The sequence below is a fragment of the Physella acuta genome, unplaced genomic scaffold, assembly GCF_028476545.2.
Source record: "Physella acuta isolate Inbredline_101_S28 unplaced genomic scaffold, ASM2847654v3 ptg000079l, whole genome shotgun sequence".
Lineage (NCBI taxonomy): Eukaryota > Metazoa > Mollusca > Gastropoda > Physidae > Physella > Physella acuta.
The window spans coordinates 298,466-326,302 of NW_026731599.1; the positions used below are offsets into that span (position 1 = coordinate 298,466).

The 27,837-nt window shown below is 36.3% G+C and overlaps 1 protein-coding gene across 4 annotated transcripts; it reads left to right on the top strand.

Annotated features, from left to right (window-relative positions):
* Positions 1 to 1,035: 1,035 nt before the first annotated feature.
* On the top strand, positions 1,036 to 27,836 carry LOC131954898 (clathrin interactor 1). 4 transcript variants are annotated; one of them, XM_059318721.1, is made up of 15 exons: positions 1,036 to 1,235; positions 6,023 to 6,224; positions 6,689 to 6,827; positions 6,929 to 7,069; positions 7,489 to 7,648; positions 8,391 to 8,616; positions 10,627 to 10,747; positions 11,451 to 11,508; positions 15,806 to 16,082; positions 17,233 to 17,277; positions 22,725 to 22,784; positions 22,896 to 23,016; positions 25,658 to 25,687; positions 27,159 to 27,317; positions 27,391 to 27,836. In XM_059318721.1, exons 1-15 carry the CDS (start codon positions 1,189 to 1,191, stop codon positions 27,510 to 27,512), a joined length of 1,908 nt encoding a protein of 635 aa, XP_059174704.1. In that variant the 5' UTR covers positions 1,036 to 1,188; the 3' UTR covers positions 27,513 to 27,836. The 4 variants fall into 4 exon arrangements, with proteins under 4 accessions (XP_059174704.1, XP_059174733.1, XP_059174713.1 ...); XM_059318750.1 differs by having other exon boundaries at positions 27,189 to 27,317; XM_059318730.1 differs by having other exon boundaries at positions 15,809 to 16,082.
* Position 27,837: the final 1 nt, after the last annotated feature.

Consider the following 27,837-nt stretch of genomic DNA (forward strand, 5'->3'; position numbering starts at 1 on the left):
ACGATTTTGATATAATACTGATATATGAAATTTCATCAACCTAGCTGTAACGGTACTCAAGTTATCGTGTTTACACACAGACAGACACACAGACATACGGACAGAATTGCAAAGTCCAGTTTTTCCGACTCGATAACGCACACAACGTCAAAATGTTTATATATTTGTATTTATAATTTTTGCCTGATTAAAATAAGTCCTCTATACTCCGGATGTGATGAAGGACTGAGGTGTTTTAAACGGTGAAAACTGTCAAAATTTCATGTTATTTTTGTGCACGATTACAAGACTTTCTCTATACTTCGTATATACGAGAAAGTAAAAAGCGCCTTGCACATGCCTGGCGCTGAGCTAGGCGCCGATAAGTAAGCCAAGAAGTAGGCTGTACATATACTTGCGATGAGTATGTGATATGTAGTAGTGGTAGAGTACATAACATGACAGTTTTTAAATTCTTTGATTCATAGTTTCAGTTTGTGTTTGATGTTGTTGATGATTTTTGTTTTGAGGAACTTGTTTAAAATGTTATTTAATTATTCTCCGAAAAAGGCACCATTATCCTTAAAATGGTCGTAGGGAGGGAGAGCGGCCGCTACCCCCTGCGTACGCTACTGTATATAATATTGCCCCCTTACGAGACAATACTGGCTACGCCACTGGTAACCACACATTATACTTTATACATTTTGTACAGTGGCCTAGCCTAAAAGTAAAAGTTGTCAAAAAGGTGTGTCCTCCCCGGCTGCTCTGTAATTATTAAAAGTAATTAAGTGGCGTCATCTGCAGGCGGTCCTTACGAAAAGACCATAAGAGTTGTGGATGGGGAATTATTTAAATTAATTTATATCGCTCACACTACACTTTCTGTTTTACATCCTCACTCCGCCACTAAACTAATTCAATTAAGAAGGCCTACATCTAGGATTGTTGGACTTCAAATGATAGACCTGACTCGAGGACGACAGGTTAATAAAATAATATGGCATATGGGCCTAATAAATAATAAATACTACGTCTGCTGTGTAATGTTTCAGTCATAAAAGAATTCCACGACTCCACTTCCGGCTTATAGGGGCGAACGTAAAGTTGACTGTATGCCTAGTGTTGGAACCAAAAAAGAATTATCATAGGCTACGTTTTACTTTTTTTTTTCTCGAATTTAGCTGAGTTACATCACAGCTCGTTAAAATGTTGAGTACAAGCATGTGGAAATTGCGGGAACTTACGGACAAAGTGTAAGAATAAAAGTTTATTGGCATCCTACTACTAACTAGTAACTAACTACTTACTACTAGAATCTAGATCTAGATTTTCTAGATCTAGAAGCTAGATCTAGAATCTACTTCAAGTTAATACAATTTTATAGAATTTTTTGGTAAAACTCCACTTTAGCGTATTTTATTCCCCGCTTCACGTTCTCCTCCTGTTGAGCGTATTTTATTATAAACACAACCAAAACACACAAAAACGTTAGGAAAATCACTGGGCCTATTTCTTTATGAATTTTTTGTAGTTTTTTTTAAAGGCCAAGAGGCTATTATAATATTATTTCCAGCTGGTTAGGAATAGCCGTATTGGGACTATTCCCAGCCGACTGTGAATAGCCCCAATACGGCTATTCTCAGTCGGCTGTCATTTCATGTTAAATACGACTGTGAATAATATCTTAAAATAATAAAAGCATTTATTGTGACTGGGGAGTGAGGTATAGATTAAGAGAGCAGTGCTATTTTTATTGGCCGATGCTAGCCAGAATAAGATACACATGCGCAATGGAGAGAAACTACAATTTGCCATCGCAGCGATGTTTTTGATGGTACTGCGCACGTGTGTGTTTACAACTGCCGAACCCTAACACCAACCCTAATCCTATCCCTAGCCCTAACCCTATCCCTAATCCTAGCCATAGGTCACTGCGCATGCGCAGAGCTATCTTTTGCTGACTAAGTGGAGACGTTGGGGAGAAAAATCTTCTTCCGAGTAGTCACTTCGATTTTTATTTTGTTATATTTTTATAAAAAAGTTATTAGGGGTACAGTTAAAGTTTATTTTAGCTTGCAGGCTCATATCAGACATATCTGCAGCTACAGGCTACATCTACGTAGGTCATAAATTTGGTAATAAGATTAAAAGGCATACATTAAGAGTCATAGCAATATGACATCTGATGGATTTGAACCCCCACCTTCTGGCACGACAGTCACTGCCCATGACCACTCAACTACACTTCTTCATGCCCAGTTATTTATTTTTAACATTAAATCTATCAAAAACGGTCACAACTGTGAATAGCCCCAATACTGCTATTCACAGTCGGCTGAATAGACACTTCCTTTTTTAAATTTTGTCAAAACTTGAGATAAATTCAAAATTTGGAATATTTAGTAGTTAATAGTAGATCAATAATCTATATTATTTAGGCCCTACTAGTTAACTAGATCTAGTAGGTTACTAGACACTAGAGATAGATCTATTTAGATCTAGATTTAACTTTTTTTTCTTCTTGAAAATGTGTTTGTGTCAGTTAAGATTTTCATGGCAATGGGTAAAGTGTAGAAACGCATAATTGCAAGGCATGTAAATTAACTTACATGAACTCACAATGACCCTAAGCTATGACATATGCACTATGCTCAGATGCTGATAATTAAAGTCAATGTGAACTCACGGTGAACCCTTGACCATGTAGGGATTTTTCTCACGCCCACACATGCTATTTAATTGGAACTGTAGGCCTAATGCTTATTTATAATATTTAGGTGCATACCTTTTCTAAATTTAAGTGGGCTAGCTCTAGACTATATAGGCCTATATCATCTAATGATTCTAATCTTAGTGTTTTCCTAACATTTTTGTGTTTATAATAAAATACGCTCAACCGGAGGTGAACGTAAAGCAGCTAATAAAATACGCTAAAATGGAGTTTTACACAATTTTTTACTAGATCTACAAGTACAAGTAACATCATTTGTAATAATACTATTTACGGCAATCTATCGTTCGTTTGAGCTGCGTAAAATCGGCAGAGGCTAGTAATGTGCGAAAAAGTTGCCGCATTGTTAAGGCTTTAGGCTTTAACAGATGCTTCATATTGTGATAGGCCTATATTTAATTATTATTATATTTGTGTCAAATTAAATTAGAGATAACTGAATAGTTGAATAATAAACCAAAATCAATCAATCAATGACTAAATATTAAATATATCAATATAGGTTATAGATCTAGGCCAGAAAATTAACTTTAAACACCAGTGTTTGCAAGCAAAATTTGCTTTATAAACAGCGGCCATCTAGTTAAAGTGGTTTCCCCTGAATCTCTAGCTAAAATGTTACCAAAAAAACAAACAAGATGGCTGCTTAAGTAAATGAGCATGGCTGCATCTGATGAAAACATCGCTAGACTTTATTTTTCACTGAAAAGTTTTAATACAATTGTTTATAAACAGGTATTAATGAAGCTTTAAAACATTTTTGTAACTTTAAAAAAAAAAATATAACTAAAAATGTGAAATAATTACTAAAATTTAATGAGTCAACTTTTTTTACATTACTAGTCTCGGCCGATTTTACGTACCTAAAACAATACATTACCCTATTTACTAGTATTTAGGCCTACACAAGATTGTAAAGTTAATAATAATAATAAGAAAAGGGAATCTATAGTTTTACGTCCGGTATTTTTTAACTCTGCAGAATGGAAGGCCACTCAGTGGCCTAATCTCACGATATAGCGCCGGAAATTATCCTGTAATATTTGTTGGGTTTCATTAACATTCGTTACTGTAAATCACAGTTTAATTGAAGTTGAAATGAAAATTAAGTCAAGTGCATTAAATAAAATAATTAATGTTTTAACTTAATTTAAAGTTTAATTGACAGAAAATTAGTAACAATTTACTAAAGTTAAAAGTAGTAAGAAGGACTAGAATAATGTTTAGTTGGAGCAATAATTAGCATATACACTTAAAATAATTAGAAATACAAAATAATTAGCCAAACAGTATTTAAAATGCAACTAAAATCAATCTATGCACATTTTTAAACATTGTTTTTAAAAAATAATATGGCGCCAAATAAATGGTGGTTTCTGGAACGGTGTGACAGACTACATCATGGTTTTACTGTTTTTCACTGTTGTACCATTCCAGAATAATAACTGACGCTATATCATCATTTTACCTAAACGGTTACGTTTCCGCACTATAATTATAAAATTAACCAAAATTAAAGTATTTATGCTAAGACTAATCCAATCCATGATTTTTGTAGAAAAACGGAAATACTTTCGTTTTTATGAAAAAGAACTCATGAAAAATAATTCTTATCATTATTTTTCCCTACTGAAGCATATTATTTTTTGCCTAAAAAAAAAAATGTAGCTGTTTATTTTTTTAATTTGTATTTGTGTTTTGCGTTTGTGTTTTCGTTTGTGTTTGCATTGTGTTTGTGTTTTCTTTTGTGTTTGTATTTTTATTTGTGTTTGTGATGTGTTTGTGTTGTTTAGTTTTGTTCTGTTCCCAAGTTGGTACATTTAATAAAGATTTACCGTAGTGGAGCACGGGTCTGCACGGGTATGCAGCTTGTATATATATATATATATACACACATATATATATATATATATATACACACACATATATATATATATATATATATATATATATATATATATATATATATATATATATATATATATATATATATATATATATATATATATATATATATATATATTTATATATATATATATGTATATACATGTATATATGTATATATATATATATATATGTATATATATGTATATATATATATATATATATATATATATATATATATATATATATATATATATATATATATGTATATGTATATATATATATATATATATATATATATATATATATATATATATATATATATATATATATATATATATATATATATATATATATATATATATATATATATATATATACTAGGCATGCTGCCCAGCTTCGCTTAGGCTTTCGAAAACATTGAGAATTTGAATGCTTAATTAATTCGCCCATATAAGGCGCCGGTCAGTCGAGGTCAGTTTTGACCCCCTCATCGTAGACTTTTCGGCCAACCGGCCCCCGTGTTCTGTCGCCCCAAGGCAAGATCCTGCCAAATTTGAAGCGCCTGCGGCGCCTGGAAGTGCCCTATCGGGCACCCGACAACTTAGCTTTATAGATCATCTAGATCTAGAATATCTAGATCTAGAATCTCTAGATCTAGATCTAGAATCCAAATAGATAAAATAACTTTTTTTAAGTTTAGGCCGAGAAAATCGTATTGTATACATTTCATAGCGTACATAGCTCTAAATCATATTTGAATGAAATAGTTCATTTCTTTATATTCTAAACTCGGAAGATGACGTCATCAGTTTCGTGCTCTTTTTTTTAGTGAAAACAATAAGCGACGTCATTGTTAATTGCGTTCTTGTCTCAAGTTTATACAATTTTCCGGTTGCATAAATAATACTGTTTCTCTACATTCGAATACGCCTTTATTTTTTATTTTTCTTCTTTAAATAATTTTGTGGTTATACATTTAAAACATCTAACATATTATTTTCAACAAAAGTCCGTATAAAGGTATCCATATATCGCTGCCGATTCTGACGTGATGTCCGGCGAAAATATTTTGCGGACAGACAGAGAGAGAGAGAGAGAGAAGAGCGCACACAGCCTTTTATATATTAGGATATATATGACTAGTTTTTTTAAACGACAGCAACGTGCCCCATATTAAAGCCAGTGTAGGGCTGTCACTGTGCATCAGCTGACAAATCCAATGGACCCTAAGATTATCTTATCTCCCCTTTGCTTCTTTTGAATTGAATGTGGTCATTTACTTGAGACCAGCTGACCTTGTGAGCCAACTTGGATGTAAAAGAAGTTTCTCTGTGTGATTTATTGCTAGCTTTGTCTGGCATCAATCTTGTTCCCATTTGATCATTTCTACTATGTTATTTAGATGTCAGCTGTTTATTTCAGTACCAATGTTGTCATGAACTACTCTGATGTTGAAACTAAAGTGAGGGAGGCAACCAATGATGATGCCTGGGGACCCCATGGATCACTAATGAAGGAGGTTGCTCAGTACACATTCACGTATGAACATTTCCCAGAAGTGATGGGCATGCTATGGAAACGTATGTTACATGACAACAAAAAAAATTGGCGGCGAGTTTATAAGGTAAGACCAGTGAAGGCCATCATATTAGGTATATAGGTATACTTTATCATAACCACTGCCCTTTACATGTACTTTTTCCTTGACAACATCTCATTTTATGGACGGTGTGGTTCAATGGTAGAGTGTTTGTCTGCTGACCCAGTCTCAGGTTTGGCTGTCTGGCTAGTGTCAGAGCACCACCCAACTCTGATAGTTACCTCAATTAAGTAAAGACTGCTGGGCATAGTGCTGACTACACTATCCCTTCATATGCAGAGGTCATAGAAACAGGTGAACTCTACTTCACCTACCGTGTGGGCTGTCAGAGCCATAACGAAGCTTTACTTTTACATCTCTTTATGTGTACTTTTTCATTGACCTCCCCTTTTGTCTATTTTTTATTGATGACATCCCTTTATATATACTATTGCCTTGATAGCTTATGAATATTATCTCATTTATAATAATTTGTCTTCTTTTCTTAGTCTTTAATTTTGCTAAACTACCTGATCAAGAATGGTTCAGAAAGAGTGGTGACCAGCTCAAGAGAACACATCTATGACCTGAGAGGTCTAGAGAACTATTCTTTTACTGATGAACAAGGCAAAGATCAAGGACTAAATGGTGGGTTTCTGCAGCCGCTGTGTTAGTCACATATTATTCCTCACTTTCTTCTCCCCATTCCAAAACATAGTTTTGCAATAGTTCTCACTTTCTTTTCTTAGTCCGACACAAAGTGAAAGAAATTCTGGACTTCATTCAAGATGATGACAGGCTCAGAGAAGAAAGAAAAAAAGCTAAAAAAACAAAGGACAAATACGTGGGTGTTTCTAGTGAGGCAATGGGAGTCAGTGGTGGAGCTTATAGTGGGTACACCTGTCTGTAACCTGTTTGTGTTGTTGTCTGTACACCTGGTGTTGTTGTCTCTATACCTGTGTGTTGTTGTCTGTACAACTGGTGTTGTTGTCTGTACACCTGGTGTTGTTGTCTATACACCTGGTGTTGTTGTCTGTACACCTGTGTGTTGTTGTCTATACACCTGGTGTTGTCTGTACACCTGGTGTTGTTGTTTGTACACCTGGTGGTGTCTGTGTACACCTGGTGGTGTCATGTACACCTGGTGTTGTCTGTACACCTGGTGGTATCTGTGTGCACCTGGTGGTGTCTGTACACCTGTTGTTGTTGGTGTCTGTACACCTGGTGGTGTCTGTGCACACCCAATGTTAGCAGTGAATTGTTTGTATACATTGTGGGGTGATGTATCTGTGGATTGGTATATTTGCAGGTGACCGCTATGAAGAAGAACCACGGAGTTACAGAGAGAGGGGACAAATGGAAGAAATTGAGGACTGGGAAAGTGGCAAAAAGTCTGTTGTTAGTGGGGCTATAGATAAAGCCAAAGATTTGTGGAACCGTGCCCAAGGAAGGCAAGCTCCTGATGAAATGTAGGTTATTTGACATTTTTTTTATTGCTGTTGCATAGCCCACCTTTGGTATGAGGATTGTTCCAGCTAAATGGCCTGCACTCTTCCAGACTGGCTTGACACAGAGTTGAGCTTTAACCCTTTAAACTCTGTCTTTTCAACTACAGTACTAAAAAATAAATCATTTTAAAATATAGAGTTTGTAAACAGGCTGGAAAATTTTTTAGTTTTTGGGCTGGTTAAAATAAGACTTGAATTTCATTTTGGGAGTAAAACTGTGGCAGCTCTGACAGACAGGGGGTATCCAACTTGGGGGGGGGGGGGAGTAAAACTGTGGCAGCTCTGACAGACAGGGGGTATCCAACTTGGGGGGAGAGTTCTGTTGTTTGACCACTCCCTCCCATTTCATTTATTATGCTTAACTCAAATAGTAAACTTAAGTCAAATAACAAACCTACAAAAATAAAAATCAGACACACATTCTTATTATAGGTAATATAAGTTTGATACTTATCATCTACTATATTTAGATAATTGTTTTTTATTTAACTAATTTTTATCAGTTCTTTTTCTCTAATTATAGTGCAGCTAATTTAAAAAAAAAAAATTCTTTTATAAATTCAATGAAAAAAAAACTTGTAAATAAAATTCATTTTTTGTGCTCATTTAATACCAGGGGTCAACACAAGTTCTTAACATAGTACAGCCATAATCTGGCACATCAGATCAATAATTAATGAAAATGACTGTATTCTTTCAACAGTGAGACTGAGCGCTATGATGAAGATAATTGGGAAAAAAGCCGTGAACCGAGAGATCGTAAAACTGATCGTTATGATTTTAAAGATGATGATGAAGAGTACACATCTGTAGAGAGGACCCAGACAACAAAAACAGAGAAAATCACTACCAACAGAAGGAGTCGCTCCATAGGGAAGAAGTTGGAGCTAGGAGCTGCCTCGTCCTTTGGCAAGGAATCTGATAGTCAGGTACATCATCTTAAGGCATAATCTGATAGTCAAGTACAACATATCATCTTAAGGCTTAGAGGAATATTCACAGTGGTGCCATTTTTAATACTAGAATCGCACATAAAGCAGTTTTTTTCTTTATTTAGATCTTGCTCATATTGTAAGCAAGGATAACAATTAGCCTCTACCTATTAACTTTGCAATAAACCAGAATTAAAAACCCAACAAAATTAGCTAATGCCAGCAATTTTTACTTTCTCGTATATACAAAGTATGGAGAAAGTATTGTAATCTGGCAAAAAAAAAAATATTGAGATTTTTTGCAAATCTCGACGTTTTACACCTCCCTGAGTCGGAGGGGGGGGGGGGGGGATACCTAATATCTACCCTTCTAGGCTTATCTAACTTTCTACTGTCGGGTCAGTGCAAGTCCGGTAACCCAGACTGGTTAATAACCTAACCTTAGTCGAAATTAAAAACAAAAAAAGTTTGCAATCTTGTCCATATGTCTGTGTGTCTGTCTGTCTGTGTGTCTGTCCGTGTGTAAACACGATAACTTGAGTACCGTTACAGCTAGGTTGATGAAATTTCATATATAAGTATTATATCAAAATCGTAGATCCGTATCAACTTTTGAGCGATTTCCGATAACCGGAAGTGGAACTTTTTCTAATTTGAATTTTTCAAAAGCCTATAACTTGAGTACTATTTCAGATAGATAAATGAAATGTAACATGTAAGTATAAGATCTAATTTTCTGCCTTCTGTCAAATTTTGAGTAATTTCCGTTGACCGGAAGTAGTAATTTTCACTATTTCGGATTTCTCAAAAAACGCATGTGAATTTATAAATTACTAATAATATTCTGCACAATTATACACATCTTTAATCGGCGTTTGCTTGGTGCGCAATTCTTTTTTGTATGAGATTCTATTCTATTTCAAAAAGTTTAAGTATTTAAAATTGATTAAAAATCATAACTATATCCCGAGTTCCCATCCCCTGTTGTTTTGTATAAGAATATTTGAGAAAGTTTAGGGGAGATCACTCCCGGTTTATTTGTGTTAGTGAAGAAAACTTTTAAGTAATGACGTCACCGGCAATCTTGAAATTTTTATTTACTTTCCATAAAACTTAAAAAAAAATAAAAAAATACTGATGATTAGGGCGCGACTAACCTGCCTCTCCATGTAACTACGGTCACTGATATCTAAACTTGTGTGACCTCACCTTGACCACAAGTACATTGTTGGTACTTTTAGCTGGGGGGGGGATGGATAGGTTCAGTTTATGCTTATGTCATATTCCACAGGCCTGGTGATGGCTGGACTACTGTGACCTCACAGTGACCCCACCACCGTTTCTTGTGTGTGTGAGGGGGAGGGGGATTATACCGGTAATTTTTAATAGCATAAGTAATGGTGTTGTTACAACATGCAGATTTTTTTTTTGGCTCCGAATTTTTCTTTTCAAGCAGCTTATTATTTTAAACACACTATTTACTAAATCTAGGATCTAGGCTTAATAAATCTAAGCTACTCAACAACAAACCTAAATTAGTAAATTACTTTATTATTATTCTTTTTAAGTAATTAACTTTCACTATTTGACTCTATGCCTAATTGATATGACTAATAGTAATACAATTGAAATAATGCAATTATATCATGAACAAATAAGTATTAGAAACAATGGGATTCCTCATGTTAATCAATTATTTTATAATATAAAGTTTAGGGGAATGGCATGTAGCGTGTGTCCCAAGTTGAATAATGAAATGTAGCGTGTGTCCCAAGTTGAATAATGAAATGTAGCATGTGTCCCAAGTTGAATGATTAAATGTAGCGTGTCCCCCAAGTTGAATAATGAAATGTAGCGTGTGTCCCAAGTTGAATGATGAAATGTAGCGTGTGTCCCAAGTTGAATGATGAAACTTGGTGAAACTTGGTATGATTGCATTGAATCTAACAAAGACATGGACAATGTTGTTGTGTGAGCCCCTCAAGAGAGTCTGTTTATTTGTTGTAGAGTCAAGCATCATCTACTGTAGGGGACCCAAACCTATTTGACCTACCAGACACACAGGAAAGTTTTGCTGATTTCTCAAACTTTTCTACTGCCACCACAGCTGAGGATTTCAACCCAAGAGGTATTGGCACTTACCTTTTTCATCTCACTCTAATGTAGTTTATCTCACCCAAACAATTTATTTCACTCAAATAGTTTATCTCACCCAAACTTAAGAGTTTATCTCACTCAAACAGTTTATCTCACCCAAACTTAAGAGTTTATCTCACTCAAATAGTTTATCTCACCCAAACTTAAGAGTTTATCTCACTCAAACAGTTTATCTCACCCAAACTTAAGAGTTTATCTCACTCAGTTTATCTCACCCAAACTTAAGAGTTTATCTCACTCTAATGTAGTTTATCTCACCCAAACTTAAGAGTTTATCTCACTCAAACAGTTTATCTCACCCAAACTTAAGAGTTTATCTCACTCAAACAGTTTATCTCACCCAAACTTAAGAGTTTATCTCACTCAAACAGTTTATCTCACCCAAACTTAAGAGTTTATCTCACTCAAACAGTTTATCTCACCCAAACTTAAGAGTTTATCTCACTCAAACAGTTTATCTCACCCAAACTTAAGAGTTTATCTCACTCAAACAGTTTATCTCACCCAAACTTAAGAGTTTATCTCACTCAATCAAATGTATTGCAAGCTGGACACATTTTGTTGGCAATTATAAACACTTTCACACCTTTAGCACAAGTTGGCCACATGAAGTAAACTAATGAGCAAGTAGCACAATTTAAGCATGCACACATCTGACCATTGGTTTGTTGCAGGTGGAAATGATTTTGGTGACTTTATAAAGGTCGGAACCAGTGGGACCAGCGCAGTCAGGTAGGGCCGTTAGACCCTTCTTTGGGAGTCATCCATTTATGACGTCCACATGGTGGGGGGGGGGGGGGGTAAAAAATTGACTTTTGCGGACGCGTGTGGACAGGGGGAGGGGGGGGGTTTGCCGAATGTGGACGTCCACATTACATTATTTTTGGTAGTGTGAAAGAAAAATATTTCCTAGCAAAGCTAAAGTTCAACTGTCCTATCTCTCTGGCCCTTTAACCACCCAGCTTGGGGTCTATGCCACGGCTTAACCTCAAATAAATAGGGTATCCCATTACGTGTTTCCCCACATTTGCATCCCAGGTAAAAGACCAGGCGACTGGCATCCTGGCCTGCACTTCTCTAGGTAGGCGGGAGGGACGTCCCAGTTCAGGTGTGGGACGGGAGGGGGGGCGTAAACCAACTAGCATCAACGTTGGACTCAGTAATATAACAGTGTCAATGCCACTACAAGTGTGCGAAATAATGGCTCGTCAAAACGTGGCAAATTTGCTAAATTAAATGATTTGTATCAAAAGACTTATCCTTCAAAATCAAACATTCAAAAAGAGGTTAATAGCCTATGGCTTAATTTAAAGAGGCAGCCAGAGGAACAATTCCAAGCTAAATTAGTTGAACTGCAGGACGTCATCAGGATAAATCAGTCCCAATCTTTATCGTTTTGGGACAATTTAAAACCTAGCAATGAATCTGTATTGGTTTGATTCAAAATAAAAGATAAAAAAATCCCAAAAATTTGTGGACGTCATAAATAGATGGCCCCTTACCTGCAGTAGTCATGTAGGGCCATTAGACCCATCTTCACCTGCAGTCATGTAGGACCATTAGACCCATCTTTACCTGCAGTCAGGTAGGGCCATTACACCCATCTTTACCTGCAGTCAGGTAGGGCCATCAGACCCATCTTTACCTGCAGTCAGGTAGGGCTGTTAGACCCATCCTTACCTGCAGTCATGTAGGGCCATTAGACCCATCTTTACCTGCAGTCATGTAGGGCCATTAGACCCATCTTTACCTGCAGTCAGGTAGGGCCATTATACCCATCTTTACCTGCAGTCAGGTAGGGCCATTAGACCCATCTTTACCTGCAGTCATGTAGGGCTGTTAGACCCATCTTTACCTGCAGTCAGGTAGGGCCATTATACCCATCTTTACCTGCAGTCAGGTAGGGCCATTAGACCCATCTTTACCTGCAGTCATGTAGGGCCATTAGACCCATCTTTACCTGCAGTCATGTAGGGCCATTAGACCCATCTTTACCTGCAGTCATGTAGGGCCATTAGACCCATCTTTACCTGCAGTCATGTAGGGCTGTTAGACCCATCTTTACCTGCAGTCAGGTAGGGCTGTTAGACCCATCTTTACCTGCAGTCAGGTAGGGCTGTTATACCCATCCTTACCTGCAGTCATGTAGGGCCATTAGACCCATCTTTACCTGCAGTCATGTAGGGCCATTAGACCCATCTTTACCTGCAGTCATGTAGGGCCATTAGACCCATCTTTACCTGCAGTCATGTAGGGCTGTTAGACCCATCTTTACCTGCAGTCAGGTAGGGCTGTTAGACCCATCTTTACCTGCAGTCAGGTAGGGCTGTTAGACCCATCTTTACCTGCAGTCATGTAGGGCTGTTAGACCCATCTTTACCTGCATTCATGTAGGGCCATTAGACCCATCTTTACCTGCAGTCAGGTAGGGCTGTTAGACCCATCTTTACCTGCAGTCAGGTAGGGCTGTTAGACCCATCTTTACCTGCAGTCAGGTAGGGCCATTACACCCATCTTTACCTGCAGTCATGTAGGGCCATTACACCCATCTTTACCTGCAGTCATGTAGGGCCATTAGACCCATCTTTACCTGCAGTCATGTAGGGCTGTTAGACCCATCTTTACCTGCAGTCAGGTAGGGCTGTTAGACCCATCTTTACCTGCAGTCATGTAGGGCCATTAGACCCATCTTTACCTGCAGTCAGGTAGGGCCATTACACCCATCTTTACCTGCAGTCAGGTAGGGCTGTTAGACCCATCTTTACCTGCAGTCAGGTAGGGCCATTAGACCCATCTTTACCTGCAGTCAGGTAGGGCTGTTAGACCCATCTTTACCTGCAGTCAGGTAGGGCCATTACACCCATCTTTACCTGCAGTCAGGTAGGGCTGTTAGACCCATCTATACCTGCTGTTAGACCCATCTTTACCTGCTGTTAGACCTATCTTTACCTGCTGTTAGACCCATCTTTACCTGCTGTTAGACCTATCTTTACCTGCTGTTAGACCCACCTTTACCTGCTGTTAGACCTATCTTTACCTGCTGTTAGACCCATCTTTACCTGCTGTTAGACCCACCTTTACCTGCTGTTAGACCTATCTTTACCTGCTGTTAGACCCATCTTTACCTGCTGTTAGACCCATCTTTACCTGCTGTTAGACCCATCTTTACCTGCTGTTAGACCTATCTTTACCTGCTGTTAGACCCATCTTTACTGTGACCTACTTAGGTCTGGTAATTTTATTTTGACATTTGTTATAATACCATATATGGTCTGTGGTGCAATGACCGGTTTTTTCCGCTGTCTTACTAAGAGAGTCTTAGACTCAGAAATTTTCCATCAAGAGATGATTGATTGATTCAGACCAGATGACCACCCCAACCAATGGCCTTATGATTTGAAGGTGACCTTCCATGTTGCCTAAGTCTATAAATAGACTGCGCACAGGCGTCTCAAGGCAGTTCATTGACCAGACGTCGTAGAGAGACATAAGCCCTGTGTGTTGCCGTGTAGTACTAAGTTGTTTAAGTAGCATATTCTTATATTACTTGTGGTTAAGTAATTCTTTATGCTTATAGCAGCGTTGTGTAAACTGGTGATTTTTCTGAAGTGTTAAAAGCTGCGATAGTGTATCATATTATTATTTCCCACAAATTGTAAGTTGGGTTTTGTTCATTCTGTAAATCTATTTTATTCCTGTATAAATCTAGTGTTCTGCCACGACTTTGTACACTCATTACAAGTTATATGCAGATTAAATGTATTGTTGGCATCAGTAGTTTCTCTAGTGTTTCCCCTAGACATCAATTACGAGTCCTAGCGAACTAGTGTGTTAACTTTCTTTTATTTAGGCTAGTCGCCATCTGTGTATAATCAGTTAAACGAATCCGGGAGTGTTCGCCAACTATCTGGCTGATAGATTGGTGTCCGTTACATTACCTGCTGTTAGACCCATCTTTACCTGCTGTTAGACCCATCTTTACCTGCTGTTAGACCTATCTTTACCTGCTGTTAGACCTATCTTTACCTGCTGTTAGACCCATCTTTACCTGCTGTTAGACCCACCTTTACCTGCTGTTAGACCCATCTTTACCTGCTGTTAGACCTATCTTTACCTGCTGTTAGACCCATCTTTACCTGCTGTTAGACCCACCTTTACCTGCTGTTAGACCTATCTTTACCTGCTGTTAGACCCATCTTTACCTGCTGTTAGACCTATCTTTACCTGCTGTTAGACCTATCTTTACCTGCTGTTAGACCCATCTTTACCTGCTGTTAGACCTATCTTTACCTGCAGTCAGGTAGGGCTGTTAGACCCATCTTTACCTGCTGTTAGACCCATCTTTACCTGCTGTTAGACCTATCTTTACCTGCAGTCAGGTAGGGCTGTTAGACCCATCTTTACCTGCTGTTAGACCCATCTTTACCTGCTGTTAGACCTATCTTTACCTGCAGTCAGGTAGGGCTGTTAGACCCATCTTTACCTGCTGTTAGACCCATCTTTATCTGCTGTTAGACCTATCTTTACCTGCAGTCAGGTAGGGCTGTTAGACCCATCTTTACCTGCTGTTAGACCCATCTTTACCTGCTGTTAGACCTATCTTTACCTGCAGTCAGGTAGGGCTGTTAGACCCATCTTTACCTGCTGTTAGACCCATCTTTACCTGCTGTTAGACCTATCTTTACCTGCAGTCAGGTAGGGCTGTTAGACCCATCTTTACCTGCTGTTAGACCCATCTTTACCTGCTGTTAGACCTATCTTTACCTGCAGTCAGGTAGGGCTGTTAGACCCATCTTTACCTGCTGTTAGACCCATCTTTACCTGCTGTTAGACCTATCTTTACCTGCAGTCAGGTAGGGCTGTTAGACCCATCTTTACCTGCTGTTAGACCCATATTTACCTGCTCTCAGGTAGGGTCATTAGACCTATCTTTACATATCACTTATTCTAATCTTCAGTATGATTTAAATTTGCCTAGACAATGGATCTTTGCAATGATGAAGGCTGAAGTGTTAGTTTATCTTTTCAGCAGCCCAAGCTTTGCAGACTTTAGCCAGACCAGCAGTAGCCAGGCTGTCAATGATTTACTGGACGTCTTCGCAGCTCCTCACACCAGCCCTGCTGCTGTACCCATCATGCTTCCCAGCACCGCTAACATGATGTCTCCCACAACTGGAATCATGCCCATGATGGCCCCCAACACTGGATCAATGCCTATGATGGCCCCCAATGCTGGATCAATGCCTATGATGACAGGTGTAATGATGTCACCAGGTTTGTCAATGCAAACTCCTGGAATAAATGTTGTAAGTACATCCACTAAGTTTCATCAATCAACTAGTCTCAGACTCTCTAATGTCCTAGTGTCAGACTCTCTAATGTCCTAGTCTCAGACTCTCTAATGTCCTAGTCTCAGACTCTCTAATGTCCTAGTCTCAGACTCTCTAATGTCCTAGTCTCAGACTCTCTAATGTCCTAGTGTCAGACTCTCTAATGTCCTAGTGTCAGACTCTCTAATGTCCTAGTGTCAGACTCTCTAATGTCCTAGTGTCAGACTCTCTAATGTCCTAGTGTCAGACTCTCTAATGTCCTAGTGTCAGACTCTCTAATGTCCTAGTGTCAGACTAATGTCCTAGTCTCAGACTCTCTAAAGTCCTAGTGTCTGACTCTCTAATGTCCTAGTGTCGGACTCTCTAATGTCCTAGTGTCAGACTCTCTAATGTCCTAGTGTCAGACTCTCTAATGTCCTAGTGTCAGACTCTCTAATGTCCTAGTGTCATAATCTAATGTCCTAGTCTCAGACTAATGTCCTAGTGTCAGACTCTCTAATGTCCTTTGTCAGACTCTCTAATGTCCTAGTCTCAGACTCTCTAATGTCCTAGTGTCAGACTCTCTAATGTCCTAGTGTCAGACTCTCTAATGTCCTAGTGTCAGACTCTCTAATGTCCTAGTCTCAGACTCTCTAATGTCCTAGTCTCAGACTCTCTAATGTCCTAGTGTCAGACTCTCTAATGTCCTAGTCTCAGACTCTCTAATGTCCTAGTGTCAGACTCTCTAATGTCCTAGTGTCAGACTCTCTAATGTCCTAGTGTCAGAATCTAATGTCCTAGTCTCAGACTAATGTCCTAGTGTCAGACTCTCTAATGTCCTTTGTCAGACTCTCTAATGTCCTAGTCTCAGACTCTCTAATGTCCTAGTCTCAGACTCTCTAATGTCCTAGTGTCAGACTCTCTAATGTCCTAGTGTCAGTTTTCTAATGTCCTAGTCTCAGACTCTCTAATGTCCTAGTGTCAGACTCTAATGTCCTTTGTCAGACTCTCTAATGTCCTAGTGTCAGACTCTCTAATGTCCTAGTGTCAGACTCTAATGTCCTTTGTCAGACTCTCTAATGTCCTAGTCTCAGACTCTCTTATATTCTTAAGTTATAGAGCTTTATATAAACTTATCTTCCATTAGATGCCTGGTATGATTCCTGGTACGCTGCCCAATCTGATGACCCAGGTAAGAAGATTTGTGGGTCAGAAACAATAGTTTGTTGAAAGCTAGGTCAAACTACAAATACCGCTTTAATTAGCACCAACCTAAGTTGGAATCATCAATCTTGCCTAGAGCTAGAAATGCATAGTGTTTCTTCCAGACATTTTTCTCCAGTTTGGGGGGGGGGGGGGGGGGGGAACTTGAAATTTTGGGACACACACACACACGTTAAAAGAATATATTTTCTATATAAATTTCATTTTGTTCAGGGGCGGGAAACTCCGCCCCCCCTCCCCCTGAAGGGATGCCTGGAAGAAACTCTGAATGCATACCTCCTCCTTTAGTGGTATGACTGTACTGACATCAAGAAACATAGCAAGTGTTTAGATGCTACAGCAATACTTTTTCAAAAGTTTGAATGGCTATATAGGATTTATTGGCAAAACACAAAGGAGCTTTTCTGTCTTTAGCAAAATGGGAAGCAAAATGGGATTAATCAGAAGAGTTAACACATTTCTAACCTTTGTATCCTGTGGCTCTCTGAAGAAATAGGCCTGTGCTTTGAGAAAATGGGGTGGAACTTAACTTGTCAAAAATCATTATAATTTTGCATTCATGTAGTATTCAGTCTTTTTAAGGGATGTGACTTTTTTCCATTTTTTAGCAGAAATCCAATGTTTCTGTTTCAGTTAGGTACAATTTTTACTTTCTCGTATATACGAAGTATAGAGAAAGTCTTGTAATCGTGCAAAAAAAAAAAAATCGAGATTTTTACAAATCTCGACGTTTTACACTTCACTGATACGGAAAAACATAATTTTGCAATCTTGTCTGTGTGTCTGTCTGTCTGTCTGTCTGTCTGTCTGTCTGTGTGTCTGTGTGTAAACACGATAACTTGAGCAGCGTTACAGCTAGGTTGATGAAATTTCATACATAAGTATTTTATCAAAATCGTAGATCCATATCAACTTTTGAGCGATTTCCGATAACCGGAAGTGGTACTTTTTCTACTTTGAATTTTTCAGAAGCCTATAACTTGAGTACTATTTCAGATAGATAAATGAAATTTCACATGTAAGTAAAAGATCTAATTCTCTACCTTCTGTCAAATTTTGAGTAATTTCCGTTGACCGGAAGTTGTAATTTACGCTACTTCCGATTTCTCAAAAAACTAATGTAAATTTTAAAAGTACTAATAATATTGTGCGCTTTTTTATTTGGCGTTCACTTGGTGTGCAATTAATTTGTCTACGAGATTTTATTCTATTTTTAAAACTTTAAGTATTTAAAATGGATTAAAAATCATGTCTATAGCCCAAGTTCCCATCCCCTGTTATTTTATATAAGAATATTCGAGAAAGTTTAGGGGAGATCACTCCCGGTTTATTCTGTTTCAGTTAGGTACAATTTTTCTGTTTCAGTTAGGTACAATTTTTCTGTTTCAGTTAGGTACAATTTTTCTGTTTCAGTTAGGTACAATTTTTCTGTTTCAGTTAGGTACAATTTTTCTGTTTCAGTTAGGTACAATTTTTCTGTTTCAGTTAGGTACAATTTTTCTGTTTCAGTTAGGTACGATTTTTCTGTTTCAGTTAGGTACAATTTTTCTGTTTCAGTTAGGTACAATTTTTCTGTTTCAGTTAGGTACAATTTTTCTGTTTCAGTTAGGTACAATTTTTCTGTTTCAGTTAGGTACAATTTTTCTGTTTCAGTTAGGTACAATTTTTCTGTTTCAGTTAGGTACAATTTTTCTGTTTCAGTTAGGTACAATTTTTCTGTTTCAGTTAGGTACAATTTTTCTGTTTCAGTTAGGTACAATTTTTCTGTTTCAGTTAGGTACAATTTTTCTGTTTCAGTTAGGTACAATTTTTCTGTTTCAGTTAGGTACAATTTTTCTGTTTCAGTTAGGTACAATTTTTCTGTTTCAGTTAGGTACAATTTTTCTGTTTCAGTTAGGTACAATTTTTCTGTTTCAGTTAGGTACAATTTTTCTGTTTCAGTTAGGTACAATTTTTCTGTTTCAGTTAGATACAATTTTTCTGTTTCAGTTAGGTACAATTTTTCTGTTTCAGTTAGGTACAATTTTTCTGTTACAGTTAGGTACAATTTTTCTGTTTCAGTTAGGTATAATTTTCCTCAGCTGATTTTTCAATTTTTGTCAATTTTTTTTGGAAAGTTTTATAATTGAGAAAAAAACCTGGAAATTACCTGTACAGCAACACATGCACATTCCACACATTCCTATTTAAATGGAGTGTTACAGTCCTTAGGTCAAATGGACAATTGAATATGTGGATTTCTTTTCAATTGGACGATTGTGCTAGGTCTGACGATGCTAGATTAATTAATATTAAATGTAGACAAAGATTCAGAATTTCTGCACTTTCCTAATTTTTCAGTAGGAAGTTTCTTTAGTCCAAATTTTGTGCTGTTTAATGAGGGGGAGGGGAGGGGGGTTTAGATAGTGTGACGTCGTACCATTGCATTTTACAAAGTAATGTAAGAAACTAAATTTTAGCGTAATTTTGCGTTTTAGAAAACTGTTTTTAATAAATTATAATAGAAAATAATTTAGCGTTTTAGAAAACTGTTTTAATAAATTAGAATAGAAAATAATTTCGCGTTTTAGAAAACTGTTTTGATAATTTATAATAGAAAATAATTTCGCGTTTTAGAAAACTGTTTTAATAAATTGTAATTTGAAATTATTTCAAGTTTTAGAAAACTGTTTTAATAAATTATAATAGAAAATAATTTCGCGTTTTAGAAAACTGTTTTAATAAATTGTAATATGAAATTATTTCAAGTTTTAGAAAACTGTTTTAATAAATTATAATAGAAAATAATTTCACGTTTTAGAAAACTGTTTTAAAAAATTATAATAGAAAATAATATCGCGTTTTAGAAAACTGTTTTAATAAATTGTAATATGAAATAATTTCAAGTTTTAGAAAACTGTTTTAATAAATTATAATAGAAAATAATTTAGCGTTTTAGAAAACTGTTTTAATAAATTATAACAGAAAATAATTTCGCGTTTTAGAAAACTGTTTTTATAAATTATAATAGAAAATAATTTCGCGTTTTAGAGAACTGCTTTAATGAATTATAATAGAAAATAATTAAAATACCCCACGTTGGTTGAGCTAAGTCAATATTTAATAAAAAATTGATTTTAGCCTGAGGTGTGACTTCATTGTATGGGGAAGTCTGGCTTTTTGTGACGGTGGGAGGTAAAAATAGTCAAAAAAAGCAGTGACATCATTAATGGATGAGCCCTAACAATCTACAGCTATTCCAAAAGAATAAATAACGATGGGGCTTGGATATCAAGATGGTTAATTTTAGTTCAAATATTTTTACAAGTAGTAATTCCAAAACACTTTTTAAAATAAACAGCAGACCTTTTCTAATTTGAGCTAATCTGGTCCATCTCAAATTCCAATTAATCTTAGGCTCTTTACAGATGAAGGCTTCTAATTTTACCAAGCCCATCTTTAAAAGAATATAATATGTAATATATGGCATAATTTAAAGTCAAAAACAAAGCACAACTAGACCATTACAGTTTAAATTAGCTAAATGTTAAAATAAAACTTAATTGTCACCTTAATTGCATTGTAAAATTTAATTAAAATAAACCGGGAATGATCTCCCCTAAACTTTCTTGAATATTCTTAATAAAACAACAGGGGATGGGAACTCTGGATTTAGTTATGATTTTTAATCCATTTTAAATACTTAAACTTTTTGAAATAGAATAGAATCTCATACAAAAAAGAATTGCGCACCAAGAGAACACAGAATAAAGATGTGTATAATAGTGCAGAATATTATTAGTACTTTATAAATTCACATGCATTTTTTGAGAAATCGGAAATAGTGAAAATTACTACTTCCGGTCAACGGAAATTACTCAAAATTTGACAGAAGGCAGAAAATTAGATCTTTTACTTACATGTGACATTTCATTTATGTATCTGAAATAGTACTCAAGTTATAGGCTTTTGAAAAATTCAAATTAGAAAAAGTTCCACTTCCGGTTATCGAAAATCGCTCAAAAGTTGATACGGATCTACGATTTTGATATAATACTTATATATGAAATTTCATCAACCTAGCTGTAATGGTACTCAAGTTATCGTGTTTACACACGCACATACACACATACATATGGACAAGATTGCAAAACTATGTTTTTCCGACTCAGGGAGGTGTGAAACAGAGATTTGCAAAAATCTCAAATTTTTTTTTTTGCACGATTACAATACTTTCTCCATACTTCGTATATACGAGAAAGTAAAAAAGTTGTTTATAAATTGCATGAGACAAGAATTTCAGTTCTATTTTAGAGTACCATTAACTTGTATTATTTAAACTATCAGCTACACCAAACAATTATTAGTTCACTAAAGGTGTCAGACTGCTTTAACTGCGGTTAAAAAAAAAGCATAATGAGTTACTGTCAGAAAAAATTTCCTTTTATTTTGGTCACATCGCTGCGTTTTGAATTGTCTTTGTTCTGTGTTCTGTTTCTCATATATGGTGTTCTGTTTTCTGTTTCTCATATATGGTGTTCTGTGTTCTGTTTCTCATATATGGTGTTCTGTGTTCTGTTTCTCATATATGGTGTTCTGTGTTCTGTTTCTCATATATGGTGTTCTGTGTTCTGTGTTCTGTTTCTCATATATGGTGTTCTGTGTTCTGTTTCTCATATATGGTGTTCTGTGTTCTGTTTCTCATATATGGTGTTCTGTGTTCTGTTTCTCATATATGGTGTTCTGTGTTCTGTTTCTCATATATGGTGTTCTGTGTTCTGTTTCTCATATATGGTGTTCTGTGTTCTGTTTCTCATATATGGTGTACAGGTGAAAGCTTGAGTCAGTGACAATCTTTTCTTATCTTTTAAAATTTTGATCTAGAACAATTGTCTGATATATGACATGTGATCTACAATTGTCTGATATATGACATGTGATCTACAATTGTCTGATATATGATCTACAATTGTCTGATATATGACATGTGATCTACAATTGTCTGATATATGATCTACAATTGTCTGATATATGACCTACAATTGTCTGATATATGACCTACAATTGTCTGATATATGACCTACAATTGTCTGATATATGACCTACAATTGTCTGATATATGACATGTGATCTACAATTGTCTGATATATGATCTACAATTGTCTGATATATGATCTACAATTGTCTGATATATGACCTACAATTGTCTGATAGATGACCTACAATTGTCTGATATATGACCTACAATTGTCTGATATATGACCTACAATTGTCTGATATATGACCTACAATTGTCTGATATATGACCTACAATTGTCTGATAGATGACCTACAATTGTCTGATATATGACCTACAATTGTCTGATATATGACCTACAATTGTCTGATATGTGAAGTGTGATTATTGGTGTTGAGAAATGCTTGATTTACTTTCAGCCCATGATGATGCACCAGCCAAATGTAATGATGGTGATGGGGACTAGTCCATCTATGCAAGTAGGTTTTTCTATCCCTCTAAAGTTAGCTAAGCTAGAATTTAAATGTGTGAACTATCTCTCTAAAGTAAGCTAAGCTATAATTGTGCTGTAACAAAAAAAACTTTGATAGAAAAACACATGGTCAGATGCCTCAGCCAAAGTCAACATCAACCTGGATAGCTTAAACCCTGCATCCAAGCTGAACAAGCCACAAGGTCCAGCTTTAAACCAGATGGCAGGACACCCACAAGGTGCGTTCACTTTCTAGAGAACTTTTCAGATAGACTTTCCATTAGAAGTTGCTAGAGAACTTTTCAGATAGACTTTCCATTAGAAGTTGCTAGAGAACTTTTCAGATACTTTCCATTAGAAGTTGCTAGAGAACTTTTCAGATAGACTTTCCATTAGAAGTTGCTAGAGAACTTTTCAGATAGACTTTCCAATAGAAGTTGCTAGAGAACTTTTCAGATAGACTTTCCAATAGAAGTTGCTAGAGAACTTTTCAGATAGACTTTCCAATAGAAGTTGCTAGAGAACTTTTCAGATAGACTTTCTATTAGAAGTATCTAGAAAACTTTTCAGATACTTTCCATTAGAAGTATCTAGAGAACTTTTCAGATAGACTTTCCAATAGAAGTTGCTAGAGAACTTTTCAGATACTTTCCATTAGAAGTATCTAGAGAACTTTTCAGATAGACTTTCCATTAGAAGTTTCTAGAGAACTTTTCAGATACTTTCCATTAGAAGTATCTAGAGAACTTTTCAGATAGACTTTCCATTAGAAGTTTCTAGAGAACTTTTCAGATACTTTCCATTAGAAGTATCTAGAGAACTTTTCAGATAGACTTTCCATTAGAAGTTTCTAGAGAACTTTTCAGATAGACTTTCCATTAGAAGTATCTAGAGAACTTTTCAGATAGACTTTCCATTAGAAGTTTCTAGAGAACTTTTCAGATAGACTTTCCATTAGAAGTTTCTAGAGAACTTTTCAGATAGACTTTCCATTAGAAGTTTCTAGAGAACTTTTCAGATAGACTTTCCATTAGAAGTATCTAGAGAACTTTTCAGATAGACTTTCCATTAGAAGTTTCTAGAGAACTTTTCAGATAGACTTTCCATTAGAAGTTTCTAGAGAACTTTTCAGATACTTTCCATTAGAAGTATCTAGAGAACTTTTCAGATAGACTTTCCATTAGAAGTTTCTAGAGAACTTTTCAGATAGACTTTCCATTAGAAGTTTCTAGAGAACTTTTCAGATAGACTTTCCATTAGAAGTATCTAGAGAACTTTTCAGATAGACTTTCCATTAGAAGTTTCTAGAGAACTTTTCAGATAGACTTTCCATTAGAAGTTTCTAGAGAACTTTTCAGATACTTTCCATTAGAAGTATCTAGAGAACTTTTCAGATAGACTTTCCATTAGAAGTTTCTAGAGAACTTTTCAGATAGACTTTCCATTAGAAGTTTCTAGAGAACTTTTCAGATAGACTTTCCATTAGAAGTATCTAGAGAACTTTTCAGATAGACTTTCCATTAGAAGTTTCTAGAGAACTTTTCAGATAGACTTTCCATTAGAAGTTTCTAGAGAACTTTTCAGATAGACTTTCCATTAGAAGTTTCTAGAGAACTTTTCAGATAGACTTTCTATTAGAAGTTTCTAGAGAACTTTTCAGATAGACTTTCCATTAGAAGTTTCTAGAGAACTTTTCAGATAGACTTTCCATTAGAAGTTTCTAGAGAACTTTTCAGATAGACTTTCCATTAGAAGTTTCTAGAGAACTTTTCAGATAGACTTTCCATTAGAAGTTTCTAGAGAACTTTTCAGATAGACTTTCCATTAGAAGTTTCTAGAGAACTTTTCAGATAGACTTTCCATTAGAAGTTTCTAGAGAACTTTTCAGATAGACTTTCCATTAGAAGTATCTAGAGAACTTTTCAGATAGACTTTCCATTAGAAGTTTCTAGAGAACTTTTCAGATAGACTTTCCATTAGAAGTTTCTAGAGAACTTTTCAGATAGACTTTCCATTAGAAGTTTCTAGAGAACTTTTCAGATAGACTTTCTATTAGAAGTTTCTAGAGAACTTTTCAGATAGACTTTCCATTAGAAGTTTCTAGAGAACTTTTCAGATAGACTTTCCATTAGAAGTTTCTAGAGAACTTTTCAGATAGACTTTCCATTAGAAGTTTCTAGAGAACTTTTCAGATAGACTTTCCATTAGAAGTTTCTAGAGAACTTTTCAGATAGACTTTCCATTAGAAGTTGCTAGAGAACTTTTCAGATAGACTTTCCATTAGAAGTTTCTAGAGAACTTTTCAGTGATGGAAATGTTAACCTGACATGAGTGAATCAAAACTTTGTTTGCTAGACATTTATGTGTTGAGGTTGGTCATAGGTTTGTATGTGTTGAGGTTGGTCATAGGTTTGTATATGTTGAAGTTGTCTATAGCCTTTTATATGTTGAAGTTGTCTATAGCTTTGTATGTGTTGAAGTTGGCCATAGGTTTGTATGTGTTAAAATAGTCTACAGATTTGTATGTGTTAAGGTTGGTCATAGGTTTGTATATGTTGAAGCTGTCTATAGCTTTGTATGTGTTGAAGTTGGCCATAGGCTTGTATATGTTGAAGTTGGCCATAGGCTTGTATATGTTGAAGTTGGCCATAGGCTTGTATATGTTGAAGTTGGCCATAGGTTTGTATATGTTGAAGCTGTCTACAGATTTGTATATGTTGAAGTTGGCCATAGGCTTGTATATGTTGAAGTTGGCCATAGATTTGTATATGTTGAAGTTGGCCATAGATTTGTATATGTTGAAGTTGGCCATAGATTTGTATATGTTGAAGTTGGCCATAGATTTGTATATGTTGAAGCTGTCTTTTCTATCCCTCTAAGGTATGCTGTGGTACCCAGATGTTTACACAGGTAGGCTGCATGTCAGCTCTTTAATCTTTGTGCTTTCATTTCTTTATATGTTGGATTTTCAGTTTCTAAACACTTGAAATGGTTAATTATAATATTTTTTTGTGCTGGCCCTTTATACTGTTTTGCCATTTTAAGGCATCAAAAAAAAATGTTGGCATGAAGGATGTTTTATTTTATTATTCTCTGTCTAGATCTGTCTAGATGTGCTTTCACATGTATCACTTTCACCAATTATATAGTTTAATTTGCTGGGATATAGTTTTATGTGCCTGGATATAGTTTGATAGGTTGGGATATAGTTTTATGTGTTGGGATATAGTTTGATATGCTGGGATATAGATTGATAGGTTGGGATATAGTTTGATGTGCCGGGATATAGTTTGATGTGCCGGGATATAGTTTTTTGTGCTGGGATATAGTTTGTTGTGCTGGGATATAGTTTGATGTGCTGGGATAGTTTGTTGTGTTGGGATATAGTTTGATGTGCTGGGATATAGTTTGTTAATTGTGCTGGGATAGTTTGTTGTGTTGGGATATAGTTTGATGTGCTGGGATATAGTTTGTTGTGCTGGGATATAGTTTGTTAATTGTGCTGGGATATAGTTTGATGTGCTGGGATATAGTTTGTTGTGCTGGGATATAGTTTGATGTGCTGGGATATAGTTTGTTGTGTTGGGATATAGTTTGATGTGCTGGGATATAGTTTGTTGTGTTGGGATATAGTTTGTTGTGTTGGGATATAGTTTGATGTGCTGGGATATAGTTTGATATGCTGGGATATAGATTGATAGGTTGGGATATAGTTTGATGTGCCGGGATATAGTTTGATGTGCCGGGATATAGTTTTTTGTGCTGGGATATAGTTTGTTGTGCTGGGATATAGTTTGATGTGCTGGGATAGTTTGTTGTGTTGGGATATAGTTTGATTTGCTGGGATATAGTTTGTTAATTGTGCTGGGATATAGTTTGATGTGCTGGGATATAGTTTGTTGTGCTGGGATATAGTTTGATGTGCTGGGATATAGTTTGTTGTGTTGGGATATAGTTTGATGTGCTGGGATATAGTTTGTTGTGTTGGGATATAGTTTGATGTGCTGGGATATAGTTTGTTAATTGTGCTGGGATATAGTTTGTTAATTGTGCTGAGATATAGTTTGTTAATTGTGCTGGGATATAGTTTGTTAATTGTGCTGGGATATAGTTTGTTGTGCTGGGATATAGTTTGTTGTGCTGGGATATAGTTTGTTAATTGTGCTGGGATAGTTTGTTGTGCTGGGATATAGTTTGATGTGCTGGGATATAGTTTGTTGTGCTGGGATATAGTTTGTTGTGCTGGGATATAGTTTGTTAATTGTGCTGGGATATAGTTTGATGTGCTGGGATATAGTTTGTTGTGCTGGGATATAGTTTGTTGTGCTGGGATATAGTTTGTTAATTGTGCTGAGATAAACCTCTGAAAAACTCTTGACAGGCATGAACCAGGGCATGGCCAACCTGACAGGCATGAACCAGGGCATGGCCAACCTGACAGGCATGAACCAGGGCATGGCCAACCTGACAGGCATGAACCAGGGCATGGCCAACCTGAGCCTGCAGAGTCAACCCAACCTGATGGGACGGCCAGTTATTGGTGAGATTTTTTGTTCAACTTCCAGCAGGTAATTGGAGCCTGGGCTGCTATAACAGATCTCTTGTTTCAACAGGAATGATGCCTCAAGCCAACATGGGAGTACAGATGATGTCATCATCAAATATGGCAGCTAATGCTTCCTTCCAAAAGCGGACTGATACAGCATTTTCAGCTTTTGGAAATCTGAAAAACTAAGGGTCCACATTGTATGGGGGGGGGGGGGGATGCCTACAAACTCTGAGAGAAACAGACATTGACTTGGGGACAGACACATGCTTTTGTACATCTATGCACATTTGCAATGATGCCACCATCCACACAACAAATCTATCCGCGGATCATTGATTGATAGTTTTCTTTGTAACCCACACAGTTGATGGTGGCCAGATTAATTGACTTTCATTCCATTATCTCTGGCTTGAGCCAGACCTATCTTGTGATTGGCTACAGGGGAGCCACTTGTTACTGGGACTACTTTGGGCTGTGCATATCTAGTGTAAAATAAAGGTAAAAAAAACAT

What these genes read in the sequence shown, in the direction of transcription:
- LOC131954898 (XM_059318721.1), top strand. Translation starts at nt 1,189, where the DNA reads ATGTTGAGTACAAGCATGTGGAAATTGCGGGAACTTACGGACAAAGT. An exon ending in CGGGAACTTACGGACAAAGT is followed by an intron (nt 1,236 to 6,022) that starts GTAAGAATAAAA and finishes TGTTTATTTCAG; the next exon opens with TACCAATGTTGTCATGAACT. An exon ending in TGAGGATTTCAACCCAAGAG is followed by an intron (nt 10,748 to 11,450) that starts GTATTGGCACTT and finishes GGTTTGTTGCAG; the next exon opens with GTGGAAATGATTTTGGTGAC.